This window comes from Cynocephalus volans, chromosome 5 (genome assembly GCF_027409185.1).
Source record: "Cynocephalus volans isolate mCynVol1 chromosome 5, mCynVol1.pri, whole genome shotgun sequence".
Lineage (NCBI taxonomy): Eukaryota > Metazoa > Chordata > Mammalia > Dermoptera > Cynocephalidae > Cynocephalus > Cynocephalus volans.
Genome location: NC_084464.1, coordinates 107,967,091 through 107,994,037, shown reverse-complemented (window position 1 = coordinate 107,994,037; position 26,947 = coordinate 107,967,091). Strand labels below are relative to the sequence as shown.

Here is a 26,947-nt window from a genome sequence, read left to right as displayed (position 1 = left end):
CCGCTCCGGAGCCGGCTGCGGTCACGCTGCGCCCGGGCGCGGGGCGGGCGCCGGGTGCTTCGCGCGCCGGTCAGCCGGGACTGTCGCGCTCGGCTGGGAAACTTCTGCGGGCGCAAGGCCGGAGCTCGGCGCGGGGCCGAGAAGGAAAGGTAAGGAGGGGAGACGGGGGCGCCGCGGCCGCCGCGGCCGCCGCCTTCTGGAGCCGTCCGCAGCCTCGCACCTCGCGGCCGCTTTGGGCAACTTTGCAGGCGCGGCTTCTGCCCGGGCCCCGCCCCGGGGTGGCGGCTGCGCGGCCGCCGACCCCGCGAGCGCTGTGCCTCGCCGCCCCGCTACCGCCCCTCGAGCCCCGGCCTGGGGTCCGCGGCTGCGGTTTCCGCCCGCGCCCGCCCCTGGGGAGCGCGAGTCGTCTGCCGTCTGGGCTTCCAGGCGGGTCTCCCTCCCAGAGCTGCTCCCACAGGTCCCACTCTTGCCCCAGGTACCCTGGAGTACAAAGAAGACCAGGCTAGACTAGCGAGGGAGAAAAGTAGGTCCGAGGGGCCCTGGCAGCCTTGGGTTTCACCTTGGGGAAGTCCTTTCCCCCCCCCGTCTGTAGCAAAGAGCCTGACCGCGGTTCTCACACTGAGTCGGGGGCACGAAAAAGCTGCCTTACCCAAGGTCGCTCCGACCTGTTTTATCTGGAGATCCCCTCGCCCCCCTCCAAGAAATTTGCAAACCACTAAATTACCTCATTATCAAGGTCAGTTACAGTGGCACAGTTTTGAGGATCTATGTTTTAGGAAAAGATTAAAGGCAAGAATCAAAATATAATAGGAGGACTAAGGCAAAAAATTGTTTTGACAGTTGCAAAAAGTGGGCACTTCTGTTTGTAAATAATAACTGGAAAAGTAGAATTAGAAGCCCACTTTTGAACATAATTGGATTTTTACTAAAAACTTTCTTGATTCCTGACTCTTCACTCTAACTCCCGTACTGAGGTATTTTGAATTTGCAAGCTTGCAAACTGCAATTGAGTTTTATGGCAGCCTTTAAAAATTATTGCTGCCTGTTCATACTGGTTAGTGGCTATTTTTTCTCTTCTATTTAATTCTAGGGACCGTTGCATGAAAATATCCCTCCTGTGAGAGTGCAGTAACTTGGTATTGTTCTTTGTAGTCATAGAAAACCAAATAAGAACTACATGGAACAAAAAGTATAAACAAAAATTGAATCTCAGTTTCCACATTTGCAAAACGAAGACATCTGGCCAGTCTCAGATCTCATACGATCTCTGAGGTTCTTTCTTGCCCTGAAAAATCTGTGTGTCTTCAGGAGTTTAGGATACAAATATTAGTTGAAATCTAGAATAAGATATTACCTGTTCTCAAAATTTTATATATTTAAACGGGAGACATTTGATAGTTGAATTTCTTTAATCATATTAGTCTCTCAAAATAGCTGAATCACTGTGCTTCCTGTGCTTCGAAATGATTGCATTCTGTGTTGTTAAATAGAAATGTGTCATGGGAAACCCAAATCCCCATACTTCTTACCACAAGACTGACCAATAGATTTGACACGCTAGAACATCCATGCCTGCTTATTTTGAGAAACAGTCTTCAGGAAAGATGGAGAATGTTATGAAGCATTTGCTACAATATATGAGTATAACAACACATAAGCAACATGGCAGGCAAGAAATTTCAAAACTGCTTTGGAAAATACTTATTTTGGTGAATTATTTTGGAAAATAAGCCTGCAAATTGCAATTGAGATTGTTTTTTGTAATTATGGTCATTGCTCAGCTAGGATTATGAGCAATAAAGAGTACAAATTTACCTCCAATTAATGGAAGAGTACTGTATATTGAATCATTAATTAGGTTTTTTTAAAGGAAGAGGGGAAAATGTTTCTTCCTTTTATCTATGTAGTTATAGGAAAATGTCTTAAAGTGAAAGATACAGCAGATATTTTTTAAATTAAATAAATAATCAAAAGTTGCTGACTTAAATGACTTATGACGAATGCTGGGTCCTCCTCCAACTCAGAATTCAGGGATTAATTCACACAAAACTATAGGAGATCTTCTCATTTTCTGTTCTGTAACAGAATAATAACCCCCCAGAGGCTCTCACACACTGTGAAATCGGCCAGGGTGGGATCATCAAGGAAGGGGTTGTGGGGTAATACTAGAAGAACAAGCTGGCTAAGTTTAAGAAGAATCTCTCTCTCAGCCTCATTTTCCACTCTGTACAGTGATGATAATAGTGTTTAGGTTGCAGAGTTGCAACATCTCCTAAATGGGTCACTGTATGTAAGACCTGGTGTCTGCACATAGTAAGAGCGTACTTCCTCTTGGTCCTCCCTGTCTTCCTTGGAAAGTGTTTTTTTATTGACTGAACAAATTACAGACTGAACAGTAGGTAACAGGTTTTGCTTTTAATTTCAAAAATTCTTTGTGGCAAAATCTTGATAATTGTTGAATCTGGGTAATGGGTATTTGAAGATTTATTGTATACTATTTTCTCTACTTTTATGTTTAAAATTATTCAGCAGAAAAAAATTCTAAGTGCGAATCTGAAAAAAAAATTATTAAAGACATTTCTAATCCAGCATTTCATATTACATTGTGGGTTTTTTTTTTTTTTTTTAAAAGGTGACCGGTAAGGGGATCTTAACCCTTGACTTGGTGTTGTCAGCACCACGCTCAGCCAGTGAGCCAACCGGCCATAGGATCCGAACCCGAGGCCTTGCTATTATCAGCACCGCACTCTCCTGAGTGAGCCACGGGCCGGCCCCTTAAATTGTGTTTTTTGGTAGGCAAATATTTATTTGGATAAACAGAAATTATATATAAGGAGTGGGTGGGCAGAGAATACTACTGGAGAACAATCCATGGTGATTTTCATTTTTTTTGTGGACTTTTTCTTTATTTTGAAAGATCTAAAGAAAGTATGGCAGGGTTGATATTTGTTAATTCTGGTTGTTGGATTCATGAATTTTTAATATATTCTTTGAAAGTTTTATATTCAAAATTTTTCAAATATAAAATCATAGTTTTCTAATATCATTAAAAAGAATGCAAACGAAGCAGATATACAAAACGAAAAAAGTAAAAATAGTCTCCCACCATCCAGAAATGCTCATCTTTAACATTAAATGAAAATTATTCCATATGTCTTTCTGTGAATTTACACAAATAGGATATATTGATAGATAAGACAGAAATACTTTTTATAAAAAACAGGATTGTTACGGGCTGGCTGGTTAGCTCAGTTGGGTAGAGCATGGTGTTATGACACCAAGGTCAAGAGTTCAGATACCCATACTGGCCAGCTGCCAAAAATAATAATAATAATATTGTTAAATTAAATAAGAAGGAAATCATTAACCTGAGGCTGTCTCCCTATTTTGAGTTCCTGTGTCATAAGCTTCAATCTAACTTTGTACATCAACCAAAACTTAACCTAGGCATATATTTTTTGTAACAAATAGCCAGGTTTCAGCCAATCACAAACACTGAGCTTCAGCCAATCACAGGCAGCATGCCCAGATAAGGCAGCCACCTAGCTGTAGGCAATCAAGTGATTTCTCTACATTGCTTTTGTGTTCAGCTTATGAAATTTGTTGCTCATACTGCTGGGCAGAGTTCTGTGAACCTCTTCTGGTTTTGTGTGCTGCCTCATTCATGAATTGTTCTTTGCTCACATAAACTCTTTTAAATTTAATTTGTCTAAAGTTTTTCTTTTAACAGGATAATGCCAGAGATACTGGGGTTTTTTTGTTTTTTGTTTTTTTCCTTTTTTAAATAAGAACTTAATGGTATTCTAACAGGAAAAGAAAAACCTGTAGTCAAAGTGAAGAGATTGCTGAACTTGACATCAGGGTTTCTTTATCCTGAGAAATAACAGGTCTCAAAACAGTCTCCCAAATTAAGAGAAAAAATTCGAAATGTGTCTCAAGATCAGATTTTTAAAACATATATTGGTTTAGATGGCGGCTCCTTGTTATAAAAGATGAAGCACTGGCACTTTTATACCATACTTCCTAAAGTTTTACATCTACTCATATCCCAATTTTTTTCATATGTTTATGTTTTCATGTTGTGAGGATCTACAACATTTGCACTGCATTTTTTAAACCTCACTTCAGGTATTATTTAGTCTTCTAGAATTACTGCTGACCACTGGTTCTTTTGCCATGGCATCTCAAGTATCAACTTTTAGATTTCAATTGATCTCTTGATTGGCTAGGTTTTGTCACCATGTATTTGTCTGTTTTCAAGAAGGGCTCATTTCCTGTGTCTTTTTATTTTTGAAATGTCCATCTTTTATTCCTATACTCAAATTACCATGTGGTTGATTGTAACATTTTTGAGCCACAGTTTCCTTGCCTCAGAATTATGTAGCCCTTGCCCCCTTAGCTCTGGCAACTAATGTGGCTATTGAGAAGTCAAAGGGCCTCTAAAGTTTCCCCTGTGCAATTGACTTGCTTTTTCTGCTTGGAGTCCTAAAGTATTCTTTCTGTTATTGAAGTTTAGTAACTCAGCTAGGTGATATCATAGTTAAGTTTTGTACCTATTTTTCATGGAACTTAGTACATTCTTTGTGTTGGAAAATCTGTTCTTAATTTTGGGATGATTTCTTTTTATTATTATGAATGATTTTTCTTTTGCATTTTGTAATTCTCTACTTCAGAGACATCTATTATTCTAACATTGTCTTGTCTCTGTCTTCCGTATCAATTACCTTCTCTGTGTTTTAATTTCTCTGTTTTCTTCTGCGTTCATAGTGATTTTTGAAATGATTAAAATGTAACTGATTTATAAATGAAAATGTGGCATAATTTAAGCAACAATAGGTCAGGAATGAAGATTCTTTCATTCTAACGTGGCTGAGTCTTGAGGTTTCCTTGCCTGAAAAGTGGGAAAATAACTACCCCTCCTTCCTGCTCCCACTATCCTTGTAGCTGTGAAATGACATAGAGTTCTTGGTGCAGGTTCTGACATAGAGTGCTGCCCAACAGATGGTGGTTGTTATTACTTATTGTATTTCTTCCTCCATTCAGGATGGGGGAGGAGTGATGTTAAAATTCAAGTTACAAAAACATATTACATTATAATTGTTTTGGAAGCCACAGTGCATAAATGATAGACAGTGCCTTGTTTCCTCTGTTATAAAAGGAAATTTAATATCCATGGAAAGAGAGATATGCAAAACATTTTTAAACTTTCTGTTTGGAATCTCTGTTTGTTGTGGTATCTTAGCTTTGTTTTCTGTTCTTTGTGCTTATTTTCAAGTTTAAGTAAAATCTTGGCAACTTACAGAAACTCAAGAACTAGTGGACCATTCTTGACCAATACTTGGTCAAATAAGAAAGGAAGTTTAAGATAAAGATCCTACTTGTGCTGTGGGAGGAAGTAATTCCTGATGAAGAACTTTTGCTCAGAAAAAGAGAAAGCTAAATATAAAAAGATGTAAATGTGGTCAATTTAATGCAGATTCATTTGATCTAACATAGACCTTAGCTATCTGGCCTCTGAAGTTTTGCCTGTTCAGCATTGGCTCTTAACAGTGTTTGTAAAAATGTTCGTTAGCTACCAGTGTTTTAAAATCAGGGGAGTTCCCATAAAATCTGGGTTTCCAGCTTCTCTTGAAAAATCAGACAATCTGACAACACTGGGCCTACCACAGTCAGCTGGAGCTAAGGAAACACTGCCTCCTTGGATGGGGCCTGCACAGTCCAGGTGGCTTTTTTAATACCATGCTTTTCTCGTTTATGTTGGCTGTCTGGTTGCTGCAGGAACCATTAATGTGTCCCCTGGTGATGAGAGGACACATTACCCCTGATTTCAGGGAACTAAGGCCCAGAGACATTAAATGCCAGAGCCAGGAATAGAGCCTGTGTTCTTTTGCATCTAGTTCTATACTTTTACTGCACTATGCTACCCTCCTCTTTGATCACAACCACAAGACACACTTAAAAAAAAAGTTCTTGTAATTTTCATGTAAATGTGTACTGTCAGCCAATACCAAAGAGTCTGTGTAACCAAAGAAATCTAATGAGAAAAGAAATGCTTGACTATTAAGTATTAATATTCATCAACATGTTTGTGGAACTAAGGTATTACAACAGTTTTTTTAAGCTACAGATATAGCAGGTGGTATTGACATATATTAAATATTCACCATTAATATGTGCAATGATGTCAATATGGTAAGGAATTAAAAGGTCGATGTGCTAATAAAATCTTTTTTCATAGAATAATTTAATAAAAGGATGACTCTTACTGATTATTTGATTATTTAATGAAACATAGTGATTTTCTTTGTTTTGTGTAACTTATGTCTTTATAATTAAACCCATAAGATCATGATAGTTTTCTGTGATAAGTACAGGCATTTCAGTATATCATTTATGCCTGATTAATTGCTAAGGATTTGGAAAGAAAAAAAATACGACATATAAATTAGTTTATCCCTGGATAAACATAAACCTATTCTTTGTTATTCATAAACACATTAATATGTAATGTGCTACTGCAGTAGCACATATAATGCTTTAGGGTTTTGAATTTTTAAAAATTGTTTTGGTCTTTGATGGAAGTTCTAAAAAACAAGCTTGTTTGCTTTCTGATTTTTAAGACTTTATGTTGTCTTCTTAAATGTAGCATTTATTTAAAATCTAGTGTGCAGCAACTGACTTTAAATGAGTTTCAAGTACTTTAAGTTTATTTGCATATAAGGTATATTTTTAGCTATTTGAAATAGACCCCATAATTTGGAAGCTGGGCTTAAGTAGTGTCAAAATTTGAATTTCACTAAAATGTAAGCTCCGTAAGGGCAGGGATTTTCTGAATTATTGCATATATTAATTAATAATATTTTACTGACCATTTGAGAGTTAATGATACAGTCAATTATGCTATAATGCTTGTTTTGAAGTAAGCATCATTCTAACACAATTGATATATTAGGGAACAATCTGAGCATAACAGGACTTGTGTTTGTTTATGCATGATTTACTCCATGAGAAACACTGGGTGAATGCATTAAACTGCAACCAGCTCAACTAAGCCATGTAGGAATACACAAAATGCAAACACGCACACATCTAAAACATCTACCAGATGTCTTGGCTTATCATGTATAGAGAAGCTTGAAATAATCAAGTGTTTTGAAAGAATCGAGAGAATATGTGAGTCTCCTGAGCAGCAAGAATAAGGGAATAATCCACATTGGGGATCATCAGGAGCAGTGCTGCAGAAATAAAAATCTGTGACTGGAATAACTTCAGGTCCTATGATGTCAGTAACATGGTTTAAAGAAACAGAAGAAATGGAAAGATTGTGGGACATGTAGATTGAGGACTGCAGTGGATTGAGTATCCCCCCCACCTCCCCAGACTCATCAAGGCCTAATCCCTGCTGTAACTGTTAAGGGTAACAGTAATTGAAAGGTGAGGTCTTGAAGAGGTGATTGGACTGTCATGACTGTACCCTTGTGAATGGTTCAATCCATTCCTGGAACAGTGGGAATGGTTCTGCTGGCTTTAAAATGAGAAAGAGTCAGAAGGTTACTCTCTCTCTGCTCTGCCTTTCTCACAGTGTGATCCCTGTGTCTCTGAAGCCACCACCAAGAAAAGTCCTCCCCAGATGTGTTCCCTGGACTTTGGACTTCCTAGCCTCCCAAACTGTAAACAATAAATACTGTTTCTTTACAAATTACCCAGTTCTAGGTATTTCATTCTAAGCAACAGAAACAGACTAATACAAGGACCAAACGGTGAACAGTCTTTCTCACAGAGATTTCTCACCCTATAGGAAGGAACACCTTAAAGGGAAATCACCACATGCTGCAGAAGTGCTCCTTTCAGCCCTACTAGTGGCTGGTTTGGTGATTTCAAACATCAGTAGTTGTCAAATGCTGTTTGGCTAAAACAAAAGAATGTCCAGCAGTGTCAATTGAAGAAGGCTATACGCTGGATCAAAATTTCAATTTTGATGAAACAGGTATCTATTGTAAATGAATACCTCCAAGGACCTACATTTCAAAGGTAGAAAAAGATGCCCCAGGATTTTAGGCTGTGAAAGATGGCAGTTTTTATTCCTTCTTCCACCACTTCACAATTACTCACAAATTGCAACCTTTCCTGTGCCACTTCCCTAAGCAAGCTTCAGGTCTTTTTTAAAGTCAAGTGTTGTATTTGTGTATTTTTAACCATTTAATATATATAAAATTGGGCTATTCTTATTAAATTCTTATCTTTTTAAAAATGTGCCACTGATGAGGATTTTAAGTGTTATATCCCTAACCCCATTCTTCCCATAAGCCCTGTGGGGTTTTTTTGCACTATTTTGCATAGTGGAGTGAGTTTTTAGGATCACATATGTTGTGTTATAGCGGAATTGACTTTAGTTGATTAAAAGTAGCATAGAAGTGCTATTAAGTGTCAAGCTTTTGAGACAATAAGGGTCATACCTACCCCTGGCATTGCCTGTAGTAAAAAAGTCCAAGTGTAACTAAGGGCCAAAAGTGACTCCCCTGACCAAGTGTTTGGTCCACCAGGTTATTTAGCCAGAAAAAAAAAAAAAAAGAAAGAAAGAAAAAAGGAAAGATTGTAGCCAATTAGCTAGCATACATGATCTTGTTAGAGCTGTTTTCCAGAAGGAACTTGAGAACCTGATCTAAACATAGAAAAAGTAAGTTCATTCGCTGCACATAGATCACTTGGAGTAAAGGGAAGTGTAGGTGTGTACCATTGATTCACATCAAGAAAAGACTTCTCAGTGTGTCTAGTGCCTCTTCCATCTTTCATCAGGAATCTCTCTCTGGTAGACTTACTGCATGATGTCATAGCAGGTGATCAAAAGGGAACAGCTTCCTGCTTGTGCCTTTAACCATTTCCAGAATATGAAGAACTTGAGCAGAGCCTAGCAATTATTTAAAGCAGTCAAACGGCAAGATTGGGAAAGACAGGTTTACTGCTGCTTCTTCAAGTCAAGGATTTTTGGAATTACAGGGCTGAGGGAGTCAATTGGTGGGACCCACTCTCCTATCCCTCTATGGCTCAAAATACTGTAGTTTCTTAAGAAAACATTTAAATTACTTGAATCTAAAACTGATGGGAGAAAACAAAAATGTTGATTTGTTCTAGTAAGTTCAGATATTTAGATTCACATCGTACATGAAGCAGTATATCGTAGTGGTTAAGAGATCAGACACTGGACCTGCCTGCCTGGGAGTGAATCTGGGCTCTATCATTTGTGTATCCTTAGGCAACCTACTTAACTTCTCTGCGCCTCAGTTTTTTCATCTGTAAAATGGGGATAGTGAAACTATTTCAAAAAATTGTGGGGAGTAAATGACATGATATTGTAAGATCCTTAGAAAAGTACTTGGCACATAATAAGTTCTCAGTAAATGCTGGATGCTGGTAGTAGCATGTGAGGATTGAGAAGGTGGCAACTGGATATTACATTAATTTCCCATTGCTCAACTCATCTGACCTTGGTGAAGTCACACAGTTTGAAGAATTACAGATATACTTGTTCTGAGTTTCTATGGACTGTATTTTTAGTTTTAATCTCTGGGTTTATCTGAAACTTACCCTATCTATGGCTTGATTTTACAAGGAACTGACTGAGCTGAAAGTCAACCAAGGAAACATGGTATTCAAGGAATTTGGGAGATTGGTATATGAATGTCATAACTATTCTGGAAGTTGCCCATGTGTTCAAATGCTTATCAGTGTTAGGGCCACCTGGCTCCATGGAAGGGAAAACCTCTAAGGTGGTACCGGGAACTGTGGTGAATTTAAATGTGATTCCCAGGGATTCTCACAGTTTCTTGTTTTCCAGATGCTATAGAGGAACCATTCTCACTGGATTTTCCTGATGTAAATCTAGCAAGGATTGGGTGTCTTCTGCTTCATAGACCTATATTCTAAGTCCATCATAAAATACAGATTGTTAGATTAATGAAAAGCTTCATGTGTAGCGAGTACTCATAATTGTGACTGTGTGTGTGATTAGTTTTCTGTTGCTGTCTAAAAAATTACCACAAACTCAGTGGCTTAAAACAACACACATTTATTATCTCAGTTTTTGTGGGTCAGGAGTCTAGGCACTATTGACCTGAGTCCTCTGCTCAGGGCCTTACAAGCCTGCAGTCAAAGTGTCAGGCACACCGCGCTTCTCATTTGGAGTTTGGGATCCTCTTCCAAGCTCCTCAGGTGGTTGGCAGCATTTGGTTCCTTGCAGTTTTAGGATTAACTAAGGTCCCAGTTATCTAGCTAACTGTTGGTTAGGGACTTCTTTCAGCTTGTGGAGGCCATCTGTAGTTCCTTTCCTTAGAGACCCTATAGGCAGTTCAAAACATGGATGTTTTCCTTCTTCCAGGCCAGGAGGAGCACTTTTCTCTGACTTCTAATCCCTTTCCAGTCCTATGGTGCAGTCCTGTATAACTCAGCATAATTGTGGGAGTGACTATTCCACCACCACTTGCCATATAATGTTACCTAATCAAGGCAACATCTATCCTGTCCCATTCACAGGTTCTTCCCACACTCAAGGGGAGGTAATTAATTAGGGTGTGTACCCCAGGGGGGCAGGAATCTAGGGAGCCATCCTAGAATTCTACCTACCACAGTGTGTGATAGAGTGAGAGATCGATCATGGCCAGAGATGATAAAATGTGATGTTAGCTGAGACATGAGAATCAAATCAGTCAAGCATAGCCTGTGGGCATGTTTTCTAATTTCCTCAAGTCTCAAGGAGACTCCATGCTCCCACTCCCATTGGTTAGGAAGATCAAAGGCCTACTCCAGCCTGGGAGATTAGTGGTACACGAAGAGTTTCCATATATTAGGTGAAAGCAAAGGCTGGTCTGGACCCTTTGGAATCCAGAAAGCCACAATCCAGTTGCCAGTACAAAAATAATGAGATTGTCTGGGATTTCTACTGTATTCTATAAGGTATCATCATCAGAAGATGAAATGAGAAAATTAAGCCATGTAATATGAGGCGACTTCAAAAGGTTTTTGGAAAAGTGGAATTAAAAGATAAAAATTAAAAATACAAATTTTATTTATCAGCATAAGCTCCATCAAGTTCAAGACACTATTGTAAGTGGTGATACCAGCCATATAGTCTATCCCTAAAGAACTGAGGGTCCTGGGAATGTAACCATGTCACAGTGCAGTCTTTTCTACATTATGAACTGAAGAAAAATGGGTGCCCTTTAGAGACGTTTTAAGATTAGGGGGAGAAAAGGAAGTCAGAAGGAGCCAAATCAGGATTGTAAAGTGGATGCCTAATGATTACCCTGAAAACTCTTGCAAAATTGCCCTTGTTTAATGAGAGGAGTGAGCAGGAGCATTGTTGTGGAAAAGGACTCTCTGGTGAAGCTTTCCTGGGCATTTTTCTACTGAAGCTTTGGCTAACTTTCTCAAAACACTCTTATGATAAGCAGATGTGATTGTTCTATGCTCCTCCTAAAGTCAACAAGCAGAATACCTTAGGCATCCCCAAAAACTGTTGCCATGACCTTTGCTCTTGACCGGTCTGCTTTTGCTTTGACTGGACCACTTCCGCCTCTTGCCATCTATTGCTTTGATTGTGCTTTGTCTTCAGGGTGGTACTGGTAAAGCCACATTTCATCTCCTGTTACAGTTCTTTGAAGAAATGCTTCAGGATCTTGATCCAGCTTGTTTAAAATTTCCACTGAAAATTCTGCCCTTGTCTGCAGCTGATCTGGGCACAACAGTTTTGGCACCCACTGAGTGGAAAGTTTGCTCAACTGTAATTTTTCTGTCAGAATTGCGTAAGCTGAACCATTGAGATGTCTATGGCGTTGGCTGTTGTTTCTGCTGCTAATCATCAGTCCTCTTCAATTAGGGCACAAACAAGATTCATTTTTCCCTCCCGAATTGATGTAGAGGGTCTGCTGCAAGCTTCATCTTCAACATCATCTTGGCCCTTCTTAAGACAAGTTATCCATTTGTGAACTGTTTATTTCTTTGGGGCATTGTCACCGTAAACTTTTAACAAAGCATCAGTGATTTCAACATTCTTTCACCCAAGCTTCACCGTCAATTTGATGTTTGCCCTTGCCTCAATTTTAGCAGAATTCATCTTGCTGTGTTAGGGTCTCTTTTCAAAGTGATGTCTTTCTTAATGCCTCAAACTAAATCCTGTTAGACGTGTTATAATAAGTTAGTATGACTTTATTTTGGTAAAGAAAAATTTTGAAATCCATGCATAGTTTTTTAATAATGTGCATTTTCCATGAACTTTTTGAAGATCCCTCAAAAATTGGGAAAGTGGAACTCTCCTAAGGCAAAAGGAAAAAGGTGGTGCTTCTCTTGGTAGGATAAAGGAGTTAAGAGCTACCCACCCTTGTAGGCAGAAAACAGATGGTGACATCTATGCCTTGGGTAACATCTGACTGACTGTAGCATATGAATATTGTAGCCAACATAATTTACATTTATATAAACTTTCTGTTCTTAATCTTGGAAAATTCTTCCGTATTTATACACTTATGTGTTATACATATGCACTATTTGCACAGAATCATGCCAAGTCTCTTCATTTCCTCTATTACTTGAGACACTTTAGACCAGCACTGTCCAATAGAAATATAATTCAAGCTACATATGTAATTTTAAATTTTCTAGTAGCAACATCTTTTAAAAAGTAAGAATAGGTTAAAATAGCTTTAATAATAGATTTTATTTAACCCACTATCTCCAGAACATTATCGTTTCAACATACAATATAAAGATGATTAATGACATATTCTTTACTTTTGTGCTGTCTTTGAAATCCATTGTGAACAACATGTCTGAATTTGGAACAGCCACATTTCAGGTGCTCAGTAGCCGCTTGTGGCAAATGGCTACCATATTGGACAGCCCACTTCTGGAGTTCTATCTAAAGCCTCTGATCATGGCCATTTAACTTTCACCCTCACTTCTCCTTATACTCACTTTCTATATAATCTTGCCAAACCCTAGTCTTAGTTTAGTGTAGGCCTGTTAAATCTCTCCCATTTTACCGTGTCCCTTCTGTTGTGAATTCTGCTAGACCGAGAGTATCAGGTTAAATATGAGTAAAACTGAGTTCCCTTTCCCTCTGATTTCTTTCCTAACTTGTGTAATTCCAAAATGTCTTCAACCCTCTTCTGTTCCTCTGTCTCAATAGATCATTTCATTTTTTCCTCATGGCCTAATATATGTCTCCTTTTTTTGCTAATCTAATACCTAAATCATCGATTCAGGTATTGGTCATATCTCACTTGGGCTTCTTGACTTATTAACCTGCTTGTTCCAAAACTGTATTCCAAAAGCTGCTTTACTACTTGAGCATTGCTACCTTTATCATCAGTGAACATTTATTGAACATCCACTCGGTTCTACACAGAGGAGAATTTCAAGTATATATATTAAAATATAGAGAGAAATATTTTATACATGCACACGCACACAACCTGTGGTTTTTTTTCCAAAAAATTTTTGAATATATACCCCAATTGATAAAATAAACAAATTGTGATGTTTTCAAAAGGAAAAAAATATATAATGGGCCCTCCTACACTGTTGGTGGGACTGTAAATTGCTGCAGCCATTATGGAAAACGGTGTGGAGCTTCCTTAAACAACTACAGATAGAACTACCATCTGATCCAGCAGTCCCACTGCTGGATATAGACCCAAAAGAATAGAAATCATCATGTTGAAGGGACACTTGCATGCCCATGTTTATCAATGGTCAGTATAAAATAAAATATGATGGAAGCCATGTGGACAGATATAAACTCAAAGCCTAGAAGGTGCACTTCAGGCCACCACGATCAGGAAATGCTACTACAAAATATTGGTAATCCTTGAGCCCTCTTGAATGATGAATGTGAAAAAGGATAATGTCTCCTCATCTGAGCAAAGGATAGAAATGAGAACACACGAGGAGAAAGTGTGCCTTTCTAGTCCCTTAAAAATAGGGATTAAAATCCAGATCCTTTGCTCTGCAGAATGTTCTGGTGTCTCTGATATAGAGGAAGCAGAATAATGTGGTGTATATTGTGAGCTTTGGAATCAGGCAGACATAGATAGAATCTTAGTTCTATTATAAACAGTGTGACCTTGAACAATTTCTCTGAATTTCAGCTTTCTTATCTGTAAAATGGAGATAATAGTACCTTCCTTGTGGGGTTGTTAAATGAGATAATTTTTAAAATATGTCTCGCACATAGATTCTGAGTAAACTACCACAAGGATAAGTAGAAAAAACCAGCTTAAGAAAATGAAATTTAGCATTTGGAACACATACCAATTGGGATCTGATTCCAATTAATGAGTAGAATATTGATGGAATCTTGAGTTGTAGGTCGCCTAGCAACCAAAACTAAGTCAATACCACTGGCTACCAGAGTTGTTTTTCATCAAAGCCGTAGTTAAACTGCTCTTAAGGAGCTCAAGGTTGTAAGCAGACAAAAGGATTCCCCTGTGAATTTGGGGTTCTGCCACACATTTTGAAAAAGTGATGCCCCAACTCCTCAGTGTCTTTGTGCTGAAGTGTCTTGGATGTTTGGATCCTGCCCACTTCTGTGCCCCTAGGTGGCAGATGTTAGAACATCCATTAAATGGGGTGGAGGGTGGGAATGGAGAAGGCAAACCTTGCAGTTCTAGACCAGTGTACTCAGTCAACATTCATTGAGCGCCAGCGGTCAGAAATACAAAAACGTTTGTCTTTGCCCCCTGCTACTCTTTAGAATTTTAGAGTCTAGGAGAGGAAGTCAGTCAATGTTGAAAAATAATACAGCAAATTGTTTCATGAGTGGCTTTCTGTGTCGCCAGCAGTATTCTAAGCATTCTGGATTCGGCACTACAAGCAGATATAGCAGGTCTCAAATATCCACTGTTAGGATTTTTATTTTCCTGGCAAACCAATCCTGGAAGAATATCCCACTTTAGTTTCCCAGTACATTAATATTTCATTCCCCAGCTTGAGAGGCAGCATTGCCTGCTGGAGAGGGCACGTAGCTGGGCAGAGGGGGACTTGAGCTTCCACACGGCTGTATGTGACTTTCTGCCTCTTTTACCTGAAGCTGGTGACTTAACCAACATTGTACCCTGCTTTTCTCATTTGTAAGCTGGGCATGATGACTTGTATTCTGCCTCTCTCGTGGCAATGAGTGTGATGCAGTGAGATAATAAATGTAAAATTTCTGAGCAGATCAACATAATTTCTGAGCTGATCTTCATCAGTTTGCCACTGGGTTTATATCACATTTCATTGAGCATTCTTGTATCTTCTTTTTACATTTCCTTATTTCTTTAGAACTCAGAGTGTTACAATTTAAAGAAGAAAAAGAGGGATGAATTTGGACCCATTGTGTTTGTTTGTACTTAATTTTGTCTCTACCATTTATAGCTCAGTGTGCTGACTTCTTTTGCAGGGAAGATTAACTTTATTACTTAGGGAAGAAATCCATTGTGCCACTTTGGCATGTCAGCATTCATTTACACAAAAATATGACTTAAGGCCTACAAGCCTTTAAGGCAGGCAGCCGATTGATGAATCATGATCAACATTCATATAGTGCTCCTGGCATGTATTGGAGCTCCTGCTCATCACCTGCTCCTGTCATTTTTCCCTCTTCTAATAAAGTACATCTGTTTTGGTGACTGAATAAAAACATACCCAGTGGAGAAAGGCTCGGTGTGGAGTAATTTAATCGGGGCAAGTCAGCACCCTGCATTGAGTATCAAGGACAGAAAGATGGCTGTCTAGCAGCTTCATGAAACACAAGTAGAATGGAAAGGACCGGAAGCACAGTTCCTCTTATAATCATAATACATCACACCCCTGGAATGTAGGAGACACCATATATCCCCCAAATCAAGATTTTTAAGAGGACAAGATTCCCATAAGTTCCCTTCTGAATTGCCACAGATGTTTTACGTGGCCTTTCTCTCTTAGCATCATTTTAACATTTCATTGAGGATTATAAATTTTTAAGGAAGTTCAAACCAAAGTTCAGAACTCTCCTAGCAATTCTTTTTAATACTGGCTTTTGTGGCTACATGTGGTATCCCAAAGAAGTGATTGATTGACTTAAAGTACCCGAGTTTTAAAAATAAAGCAGCAGGGAGACTGACATTTGCAGTCCGGTATTCTGCAATTCTCACTACTCATTGTATTTTTAAAATTTTTTCTCTGTTGTAACTAGTAGTAGAGAAATTTGTGTTTTGTTTAGAAGAAGAGACATTGAATATGTTCAGGGCGCTCATCTGCCTTGAATCTCATCGTTTCACAGGTTTGTTATGGGGGAGGACAGTAATTAGGGATACGCAGAACGTTTAAAATGCTTTTGAACACAGGTTAAATAATAACAATATGACTGTAAGTTGTAGGTCTAAGTAATCCTTTTTCTCTCCTTTTGTTTGATTCACCTGGAAGTGTTCTTAAAGTTATTACTCCCTGAGAAAATCACTATCCAAGAGAAAAACCAGGAACTTCAACAACAGCAGTTCCTTTATTTCCGTTTCTAATTCGGTTGGTGATTACACTGTTCCCTTTTTTTACTCCAGCTAAGTCCTTTTCACCTCTGTGTGTGTATTTTTCTTCCCTATGGGACAAGACCTGTGATATCTGATATTTTATTAACAGGTGTTCTGGAAATAATCTATTTCAAAAATAGAACACTAAATATAGCACACAAGTTCAAGGCTTTTGATGCTATCATGGTTTAAAAAGCAATCTAATGAATGCTTTACATTGAATCCATTTATTGTTAGGAAACCTGGTGGCAAATGATACATATATCCTATAGCTCTGTCATCATGGCTAATTCTTTCCTGACTCAGATCACATATTAGCATTTTCACCATATGGCTGAAAGGGTAGAGAATACATGTGCAGAAGAACAGAGTCAGTAACATTTTTGACCATCTGTTAAATAAATGTGTAAGAAGTAGGAGTATTAATACTTATTTAGTTATATGGGTGCAACCTTTAACCTGAAATAACCACTGATACAGCAAAGTAGTACTGAATTTATACTTCTCAAATCATTTCCATCTAATTGATTAAACATTACGTGCTCTTAAAATCTGACTCCTCATTATGTGTTTCTTATGTCTATTGATTTAGTAGGGCTCCTTACAGTGCCAAATTTAAAACATCTTTTGTAAGAAGCCAAATGATTGGACCCAGCATGTGGGCACAGGTGCTGAAGTTCTGCTCTGCCACTGACTACTGTGTGGTCTAGGATAAATTACTTGGCCTCTCTGAGCCTCAAATTCTTCCTGTGTAAAGAGTGAAAAATGTATTGTCTGACAGTATCCCTCAAAGGGTGACCATGGATGACCATGTGTTAATGTATCAGAATCACATGCGAAGCTTACTCAAAATACAAACACCAGGGTCCCACCCTCAGCAATTCTGATTCAGTATGTCTAGAAACATTCTGTGAATCTGCATTTTTGGTTACTCTCCCCAGTGATTCTGAGGTACACTGAACCATTGCTATAGAAACTAGCTGGTTATAGAACATTTAGCTACCTTGAAAAATATGTAGATAGCTAATTCTAATAAATATATTTTTTATAATAGAAATTCAATTAATACTTGAAGCATTTGTGCTTTAAATATTCTAACTTCATAGGAATTAGTATGTCATCTTGCATAAGTAATGCTGTTGATTCATTAAATATACCTCTCAATTCTCCGTTTTGTTTAATTGGGTTATCTTTTTTTCTCTTGTACAGGAAATAACAAAATATTTGTGGACTTGAGCTAATCATGGGCCCAGATGAATTTAAACTAGCATGGGATTCTTAGTTTTTCACAATCCATATACACCAAACTTTTTACCACTGCCAACTCCAGTATCCAGGTTTTCTCTGATTTTGTGAAGACTGAGCAAAACACTGATGATGGAAAAGCAAAGGACTTAGTTACTTGCTTCAGTGCCATGTAAAGTCAACTGAAAAGTGAACCAGACACTATTACAGACATGGAAAGAAATTCAAGTTTATGGAAGAATCTAGTAGATGAACACCCAGTCTGCACAGCCTGGAAGCAAGAGGCAGAAGGAGCCATTTATCATCTTGCCAGTATTTTATTTGTAGTAGGTTTCATGGGTGGCAGTGGATTCTTCGGGCTCCTTTATGTCTTCAGTTTGCTGGGCCTGGGTTTTCTCTGTTCTGCTGTCTGGGCTTGGGTAGATGTCTGCGCAGCTGACATATTTTCCTGGAATTTTGTACTGTTTGTCATCTGCTTCATGCAATTTGTTCATATTGCATATCAAGTTCGCAGCATAACCTTTGCCCGAGAATTCCAGGTGTTGTACAGCTCCCTTTTCCAGCCCCTGGGGATCTCTTTGCCAGTCTTCAGAACAATTGCTTTGAGCTCTGAAGTTGTTACTTTGGAAAAGGAGCACTGTTATGCCATGCAGGGGAAAACCTCCATTGATAAACTCTCTCTACTTGTTTCAGGAAGGTTTGTACCTTTGGTGCTTGCATGCATTTCCTCTTTATTAGTTATTTATTTGTGTTTCCTTCCACTATATTTTTCCATCTCCTTGTAGCAAAGTCCTGAGTGGCATTTAGCACCCTGAGGCTTGAGAAAGTCTTTGACACATGAATCCCATAGACATAGGCATTTAGAGTAGTACATGGTATTATTTACTTGAAGCAGGAAATAATTTAGTCTTAATATTTTGTCCTAGAAATCAAATGATGTGGACCTTAAAGTTAAAATATTAATTTGTTTATCTAGATATGATATTTGTTTCCTAGCTAATCACTGAAAATAAAGAAGAGGATGATGCCAGCTTGAATTAGTAGATTTCTTATGTTGGCATGCAAAGTAATTTTAATAGACTCTTTGATAGGGCATTCTTTCAAGTCATAGAGAATATTTAAATTCTATAATTATCAAATTTTTTTTCCAGTAAATTCTAGCAATTGCCCACTTGCTAGAAGCAGGTGGCGGGGGGCAGAGGGGGGCATCTCGAGAAGATATATAAAAATTTAAACAATGGAGGAGAAAACAATAACATGATTATTTACGTTTTTTAAAAGGTCAAAATTTTAGTTTACAGAGGTAGTTAGAGCAGAACTCCTTCATGTTCTTAAATGTTTGCCTACTTAATTTAAAACTTGACTGAGTGCATTGAAACTTTTTATGAAAGTATAATACATACACACAAATGGACATATGTCATCAATGTACAACTTGATGAATTTTCTGATGAATTTCACTCAGTGTTCCAGAATCTTGTGTGAAGAACAGCAGTACGTTGATCTTACAGGATGTTATGCCATTATTGTAATGAATGAATTTAATATTTTGCCCTTCAAAATTTTAAAGGGCAAAAAAGTCATCCGAGGCGTGAAATACACACTTCCCCACATTACGTGCTTTCTCCTTCCCTCATAAATGATGCTCTTGTGTTTTGGTAGGATCAAAGTAACAGTTGATGGCGAATTTCTGCATTACATTTTCCCCTTTCAGTTCCTGGATTCTCCTGAGTGGGATTCACTGAGACCCACAGAGGAAGGCATTTTCCAGGTAAGGGATAACTAGACCACACAGTTAACACTCCGTCTTCCAAACAGATAAACAGTGCTTGCTTAAAAACACGCAAACAAACAGACCAGCAGATAACACAGAATAATTTACATTTAACTTTGGAATGTACTTTGCAACCTGGGTGACTTCCCAGTTCAGTTCAGCTTCTACTGATTAATGCCACTGTATCGGTCCTGCCACAAGGAGAAGAACCGGCATTATATATGATGGGAAGAAGTCTGTGACCAAGATTCTTGAGCTTTCCTTTGCATAACTGCATATCTGGGAACTAAAATATAATTGATTGAGTTGACAATAAACCAAACCCTGCCAATGTGACAGTTTAGAAAACACCAATAACAAAAAAACTGCACTTATTACAAAATAGGTGATTTTCTAATTTAAAATACTGATGGATTTTGGTTGCTTTTTAGCAACAGAATGCTAAACATACTGTCCCTACTCTGCTGCTGCATCTGAGGTGGTTTTGAAAGATAAGCATTTCTGTAGGTTCCATTTATTATGCTTTACTATTTTCCTATGAATTAATACATATAATATACATGTGTATGCAAATACTTATGCAAAATAGGCATATAAATTCTTTTTGTTCTATATAAACTGAGTTAGGATTAAATATCCACAGTCTTCAGAATTGACTTGGAAATACTTCTGTAATGTTAGCCAGCTTTTTTTTTTTTTAATATCAAGTAGCTCTCCCTTCAATAAAAATATTCATACTTGAACTTAGAAAAGCAGATAAATTGGAGATGAACACAACATTGTGATTATTCATATTATAAATTAAATACATAGTAAAACATTTTGTAGTTTCTTTTCCTATGTTTATAATATTTTGTTGGTTAGTAGGCATTTTTCACCTAAAGAAAAATAGCAAGTGAAATTCATTTAAAATTTGGGGCAGAAAAAATGTAGCAAAATTTTTCTTGCTTCCTAATCTTTGTTTATGTGCGGTCTTATGTTTTTTAGGTGACACTCACAGCAGAAACTGATTGTCGATATGTGTCTTGGAGGAGAAAGAAATTATATTTACTCTTTGCTCAGCATCATTACATTTCCCGCCTGTTTTCAGTTTTAATTGGCAGTGACATTGCAGATAAACTCTATGCCTTGAATGACAGGATATATATAGGAAAGAGATATCACTACGATATTCGGCTACCCAACTTTTATCAAATGTCAAGCCCAGAAACGCGCAGATCACCCCTGATGGAACATTTTCAGAATTCCAGACGATATTGTGATAAATGACGTCAAAGTCTGACGTTTTATAACTATTAAAAAGACCCTCTTCATCATTCCCCAAAGGAAATAGCAAAATACAGAAAACTGAGCTCACTAATGTTTTTGTAAGTCAAATTCAGAGGCAAATTCCCTTGCCAGCTGTTTTATTCATCTCAACTTCTGCATTGTGAATAAATTTTACAAATTTTTCTCGTTTTTCTTATTGTTGTAATTGGGGGAGGAAGTGAATAACTATGAGCAGTTTGCTGTCCTCTGCATCAGAACTGGGAGAATGAAATTTCGAATTCTCAAATATTTTCTCAGATTTACTCAACGTATTATCTTACCCCATGACTTAGGTGTTACTTCTCAAGAAGCCCCCAGCAAGTACTCTCAGCCTGACAGTGGGTTGCTACTGTCCACATGGGTATTTCCAGAATTCACTTTTTTACTACTACCTCTGATGAAAGCAAGATGTATTAATGTGGTGGGCAGCAATTATTTATTTTAAATGTAAAGTTTTTTGATATGATTAAAAAGAATAAATGCAAGACGTGACAATATGCCAATCTTGAAGACAATTTTATTGCTACAAATAATTCCTAAGCTTAATCTTTATGGTAACATTTAAAAAGAGGCATTTCATGGAAAATAAAGCTGCATAATAATTACTGAGTAAAACACCCATGAACAAATACTAAATATGTTGCACAGCATTTCAATTTCACATGTTCAGCTGGAAGGGCTGGAGTCAGTGGTTTGACTGGACAGGGAGGGTCTCAGTGAATAATCGGCCCACCACACAAACAGGTAGTCTGCCTTACAGCTGTTCTTCAGCCTTCAGCTTTGTGCAGAAGAGCTGAAGAGACAGATCCTCAGTTGTAGATGTGATTCCTATCTTTGGAAAACTGGTTTTCTGAAGATCACGTGCAGGCCCTGTTCTTTGGTGGAAAGATATGTCATCATATATTAAACGAATGTGTATTGAGTATCTTTTGTGGCTCCAGGTGCTGACCTGGGCACTAGGGATACATCAGGTAACACATGGAGGTACCTTCCCTCATAGAGCTTACATACTTGGGGTGAGGGAGATAGATAATAGAATAAACCATGGAGGAAGATAGATCAGAGAAGGTGGACAGGAAAGGGCAGTGCAATTTTAATAGAGTGGTCAAGGAAGGCCTCAGCAAGAAGGTAATGTATGAACAAAGGCCTGAAAGAGGCAAAGGAACAATCCATGCAGATATCTGGGGGAAGAGAAATCTGGGCAGAGGGGACAGCAAATGAGAAGGCTTTAGGCATGAGCATGACTGCCCGGTTCCAGGAGCGGCCAGGAGGCCAGCATGGCTGGAACAGAATGAGCACTAGGGAGAGACGAAGAGGTCACTGCAGGAAGATTGTAGGGAGGTCTAATAAGTCATAGTAAGATCTTTGACATTTTTTCTAAGAGTGACCAGAAGCCACTGTGGGGTTTGAAGTAGAAGAGTAATATGATCTGCCCTGTGTTTAAATAGGATCACTCTGACTACCCTGCTGAGAATAGACTGGGTGGAGGGGGGACAAGATTAGACTTGAAAAGGAAGGTCAGGATTAAGAGTGAGATGCTTACTAGACATTGAAGTAGAGTAATAGTTGGATATATCCATCTGGAATTCAAAAGAAAGGTCTAGGCTGGAGATGCAGCTTTGGGAGTATTTAGGATATAGATGGTATTTAATTCTATGAGCCTAGATGAGATGGCAAAGGGATTGAGTTTAGGTTCAGAAGAAAAATTGCCTGAGGACCTTGCCTGGGACACTCCATTGTTAAAAGGACAAGGAGATGGGTAAGAGTTGGCAAAGGACATGAGAAGGAAGAGTAAGGTAGGAAGAAAGTCAGGTAGGGTCCTGGAAGCTGAGCAAAGAAAGTTTCAAGGAGAAGAGAATGATGAACTGTCTTAAATGAGGCTGAGAGGTCAGGGGATAGGAGGTCTGAGAGTAAACTATTGGCTTGGGCAACATGGAAGTCATTGGGGAACTTAACAGGAGCAGTTTGGGTGGAACGATTAGGGACAAAGACTTGCCTGAAGCAGGTTGAAGGGGTGTGGGGGGTCAGCAGTCAGAACAGCAAGGATAGGTATGTTTTTCAAGGAGTCAGATGTGACGGGAAATAGAAATGGATAGTAGCCTGAGCAGGAAGTGGGGTCAACAGAGAGATGGTTGTTACTGTTCTTAAGATAGGAGAAATAATGGCACATTTGTATGCAGATGGGAATGATCCAGAACTGAGGGGTCAGTTGCTGGAGTGATGACCTTGAGTAGTTGAGTGGTGATGGGATCCAGTGGCCATTGACGGGAACGTGGACAACTCATCATTAGTAAGGAGATACAGTAGAGTATATGGGAGTGCAGTTGCTAGCAAGTGGAAGATGTGGTGGCAGCTTGTAGAAGCTCTCTAGTGACCTAGGAAACAGAGTCAGCAAGGATGGGGGAAGAAGTGTTGGGGCTTTGTACAGTGCATTACTGTTTCTGTATGTTAGCATCTTCCATAAGTGGGACAATGTGACAAGGTTTGAGTCATTAGTCTGGACAAGCTACAGAGCTATTCGGTTTAGCATGAACTAAAGGAATAGTTGGGATGAGTTCTTCCGTCTCTGGGCCACTCATGTCCATCACCAGCAGCTCTTACAAGCAGACACAAGGGTCGGGTCTGCTGGGTGCAATCAAAGGCCCTCAGGAAGCACCTGCTGGCCTGTCAGTGGACTTCACAGTGGCTCTGGGAGAAATCCATTTCTTTGAGTCTTTAATACTTTGTGGTATTAAGTATTAAAATGCAGAGCATCCCAGGTAGATGTCATACCTTAAGTTAGTACCAGATAATAATGTAACAGGGATTAATTATTAGGTAGCTTTCTAACCATAAACATCATCTGAGAACAAAGTCACACAGAAATGGGATGTCAATTTTTGGCTCAATCACATGGCAGAGGGAGAATGAGATTTTATATACAAGTTTTCCAGGATTCTAATTATTTCTAGTATGGGGAGGAAGGGATACAAATCTAATGGGATAATGTGATGCTGACAGAGGAGGTAAAGGGATGCTTTGAAACCTCACAGTCTTCACTTTGTGTAGGGCTGGCACTGTCCCTCGGTATCGACATGTGATTATCCAACACCTTGGTTTGTACCCAGGTTTTCTCACTTAAAAAAAATCAAAAATCCTAAAGTGACCTTTATGTAGCTACACTGTATGCCTGGTTTGAAGTGTCTAGCAAACCACATTTTATTGTCTCAGAAGACACTAATCAACCCAGACAGAAAGCAGAAATGACAGATATCCTAGAAAAGTACCCCTGAATTACAATACCATAGTGCACTTAAAATTTAATTTCTATTAAAAATTGGGCTCATTTTAGTTTCCAGCCCTAAATTCTTTCTTTTCATTGTTAAGAGTGCAATAAGATGAGGAACAGTGTTGCATTCCTGTGCTAAAAATGCTTTCTGGCTTTGTATGCAAGATCTATATATTCATAAATCAGTGGAGCTCCTTGTTTAAAAAGTATTAAGCGTTTCGAGACAGAAACAGCAGAGCATTAAAACAAGTACAGGGTTCTTGTAAGCCTGGGCCCTTTGTGACTGCATAGGTCCCATGCCCAAGAAACTGGCCCTGGCCAAGAGTTGTCTTTATAACTTTAAGGAATTGGGATGATTGTCTTATGATTTTCAACCCTAAGTTTTGTGGTCAGGAGGGACTCTGAGATGTAGCGAGAGGGGGAAAGAGAGTGGCCTTGGCACCAAATGAGCCCAAACACCCCTAACCCAAGCACCAAGGTAAGTTCCCTGAAGCTGCAGGTCCCTCTTGCATGACCTTTACTTCACCTGGATATTTGGAGGGGCCCCATCCCCTCGGGGCAATTCCTTTGAACCCGATTTGACCCCTATGCACATGTAAGGGACCAGTGTGATGTGCCCTGGACTCCACACCTCTACAGACTTGTGGTGCTGAGATTAATCTACCATAAAGAATAGCATGATGCTCTCTGGGCACTTAGGGGTTGAAGACTTTTTTTCTCCCCTTCAAAAGAGTAACAGAAGAAAATTTATTTGCTCTCTGCTCATCTGGGTGTCATATTGTTAAATCGCACAGAGTAACATGCTCCTGATTATGTTCCTGACTTGGAGAGTACTAGAATTTCCCCAATATGGACTGAAGAAAAATTCAAAGCCAAAATGCTAGTTACTTCAGAATTTGTTAGTGATAGCATGAGGAACTTTATCCAAACATGAACCTTTCTCCTCCTGAACCCCAGAAGGACAGAATTGATTTGACAGAGCATTTACAAAGTGAAATCTCCTGACTAAGCTGACAAGAGACATAAGAAACACAAACCAGGCCTGCAGTACATATTATTGGAAAAGTGATACATCACACAATATTACCTATATGAGATGCCTGGTTTGGCTGAGGGCATAAATGTTTATGTGACATTGGATGGCACTTTCTAGTTGGGTTCCTTGTTCCTCTATATTGCACATTGCTGAAGAAATTAACCTTCAGAAATGATGTTCCCAAATTAATATTATTTTTTAGTAAAAGGCAGTTTTTATACTAACTAAAGAGATCAATGGGCCTAATTAATTTCACTATTTTTCTTCATTCTACTAAAATATAACACGTACATATCAATAAAAATATAAATATCAGTATCATATAGACCTACTATATTAAAATACAGGTTAAATTTGATAGAACTGTATATTACTTCAAGACCAAAAATCTTAGTTTATGAAAAGATGTGGTAAGACAGAAACATTAGTTGCTTTAGTTCTTAATCATCTCACCATGAATATTACCACCATTTTAATGACGAATTACACATTTGCATATAATATCAGCATGGTTTGAAAATAATTTGAAGTTTTATTATTATGCTAAATTTGATTAGTTTTAAATGCTGCTAGCTATTTAAGATTGACAGGAAACTTTAAAACACTTTTATCTCCCTAAGAACTGATAATTATGTCTTGAACTATAATTTTCCCCTTTCCTCTTTTATTTCAATTCAAGCTTTGGTGATCTTAATAAGTATAATTTTATTTTACTTGTAGGATTCCAAAATATTTGTTTTTACATAATTTTATGGTAGTATTTTAGCTCCACTTAATATAATGCAGATATTTTGGGTCATCAAAATGAGATTACTACTCTTATTAAATACAAAAATATTTCCTAAACTAGATAATTACAAAACAGTGTCTTACATCTATTTAATACTTTATAGTTTACAAAGCCTCCATCTGATTTCATTTGCTGTTCCTTGGAAGAATCCCATTCTATGGATAAAGATTAGAGAGGCTGAATCACAGTTAGTAAATGGTGACACTCAACTTAAGTCTAGTTCTTCCAAATCAGTTTCCTTGCATTTTTCACGCTACACTGACCATGCTCCTGATTGTGTTCCTTATTTGGAGAGTACTAGAATTTCCCCAATATGGACTGAAGAAAAATTCAATGCCAAAATGCTAGTTCCTTCTGAATTTGTTAGTGATAGCATGAGGAACCTTATCCAAACATGAGCCTTTCTTCTCCTGAATCAACAGCAGCTAACTTGAGCTCATGTGATTTACAAGTAAAATGCATAATTATGTGTAACTCTAATCAAATGTCTATAAGATTATGTAATGAAAGAGCAGGGCCGAGCTTCTTTGATGCAGTTTAAATATATTCTTTAAATTGTGGATCTGTCCAATTTTATTTCAGATATTTCCACGGCTCACTTGGAATCTCTCTAGATATTTTACCAAGAAGCCTTCACCATTTCAGCCATCAGCTTTATGTGCCATCACCCACCATCTTATACTATAAGAAAATGAATTCAGTGCCCCTAGTAGTGCTGTTTCTCTCTCTTCTCTCAGGTAGAATAAAACTTTATGTATGATGAAACTCTGTAAACTGAAGCTTTTTCAAATCGTAGCTGGTAAGGGCTCCAAGATATGGAAGATATTTTTGGTGTGATATACTCATAAGTGGGGTTTCTAAAGAACAGGATCCCATTTGTTTATTTTTTTTTCTGTTGCCTGTGCTTTTGGGGTGTTATTCATAAAGTCATTGCCCAGTCCTAAATCCTGGAGCTTTTCCCCTATGTTTTCTTCTAGGAGTTTTAAAG

General features: G+C 38.3%; 1 protein-coding gene across 1 annotated transcript; it reads left to right on the top strand.

The window, feature by feature from the left end:
* Positions 1 to 21,008, top strand: POPDC3 (popeye domain containing 3). The gene is made up of 4 exons (XM_063097230.1): positions 1 to 149; positions 17,748 to 18,480; positions 19,446 to 19,554; positions 20,545 to 21,008. Exons 2-4 carry the CDS (start codon positions 17,996 to 17,998, stop codon positions 20,824 to 20,826), a joined length of 876 nt encoding a protein of 291 aa, XP_062953300.1. The 5' UTR covers positions 1 to 149; positions 17,748 to 17,995; the 3' UTR covers positions 20,827 to 21,008.
* Positions 21,009 to 26,947: the final 5,939 nt, after the last annotated feature.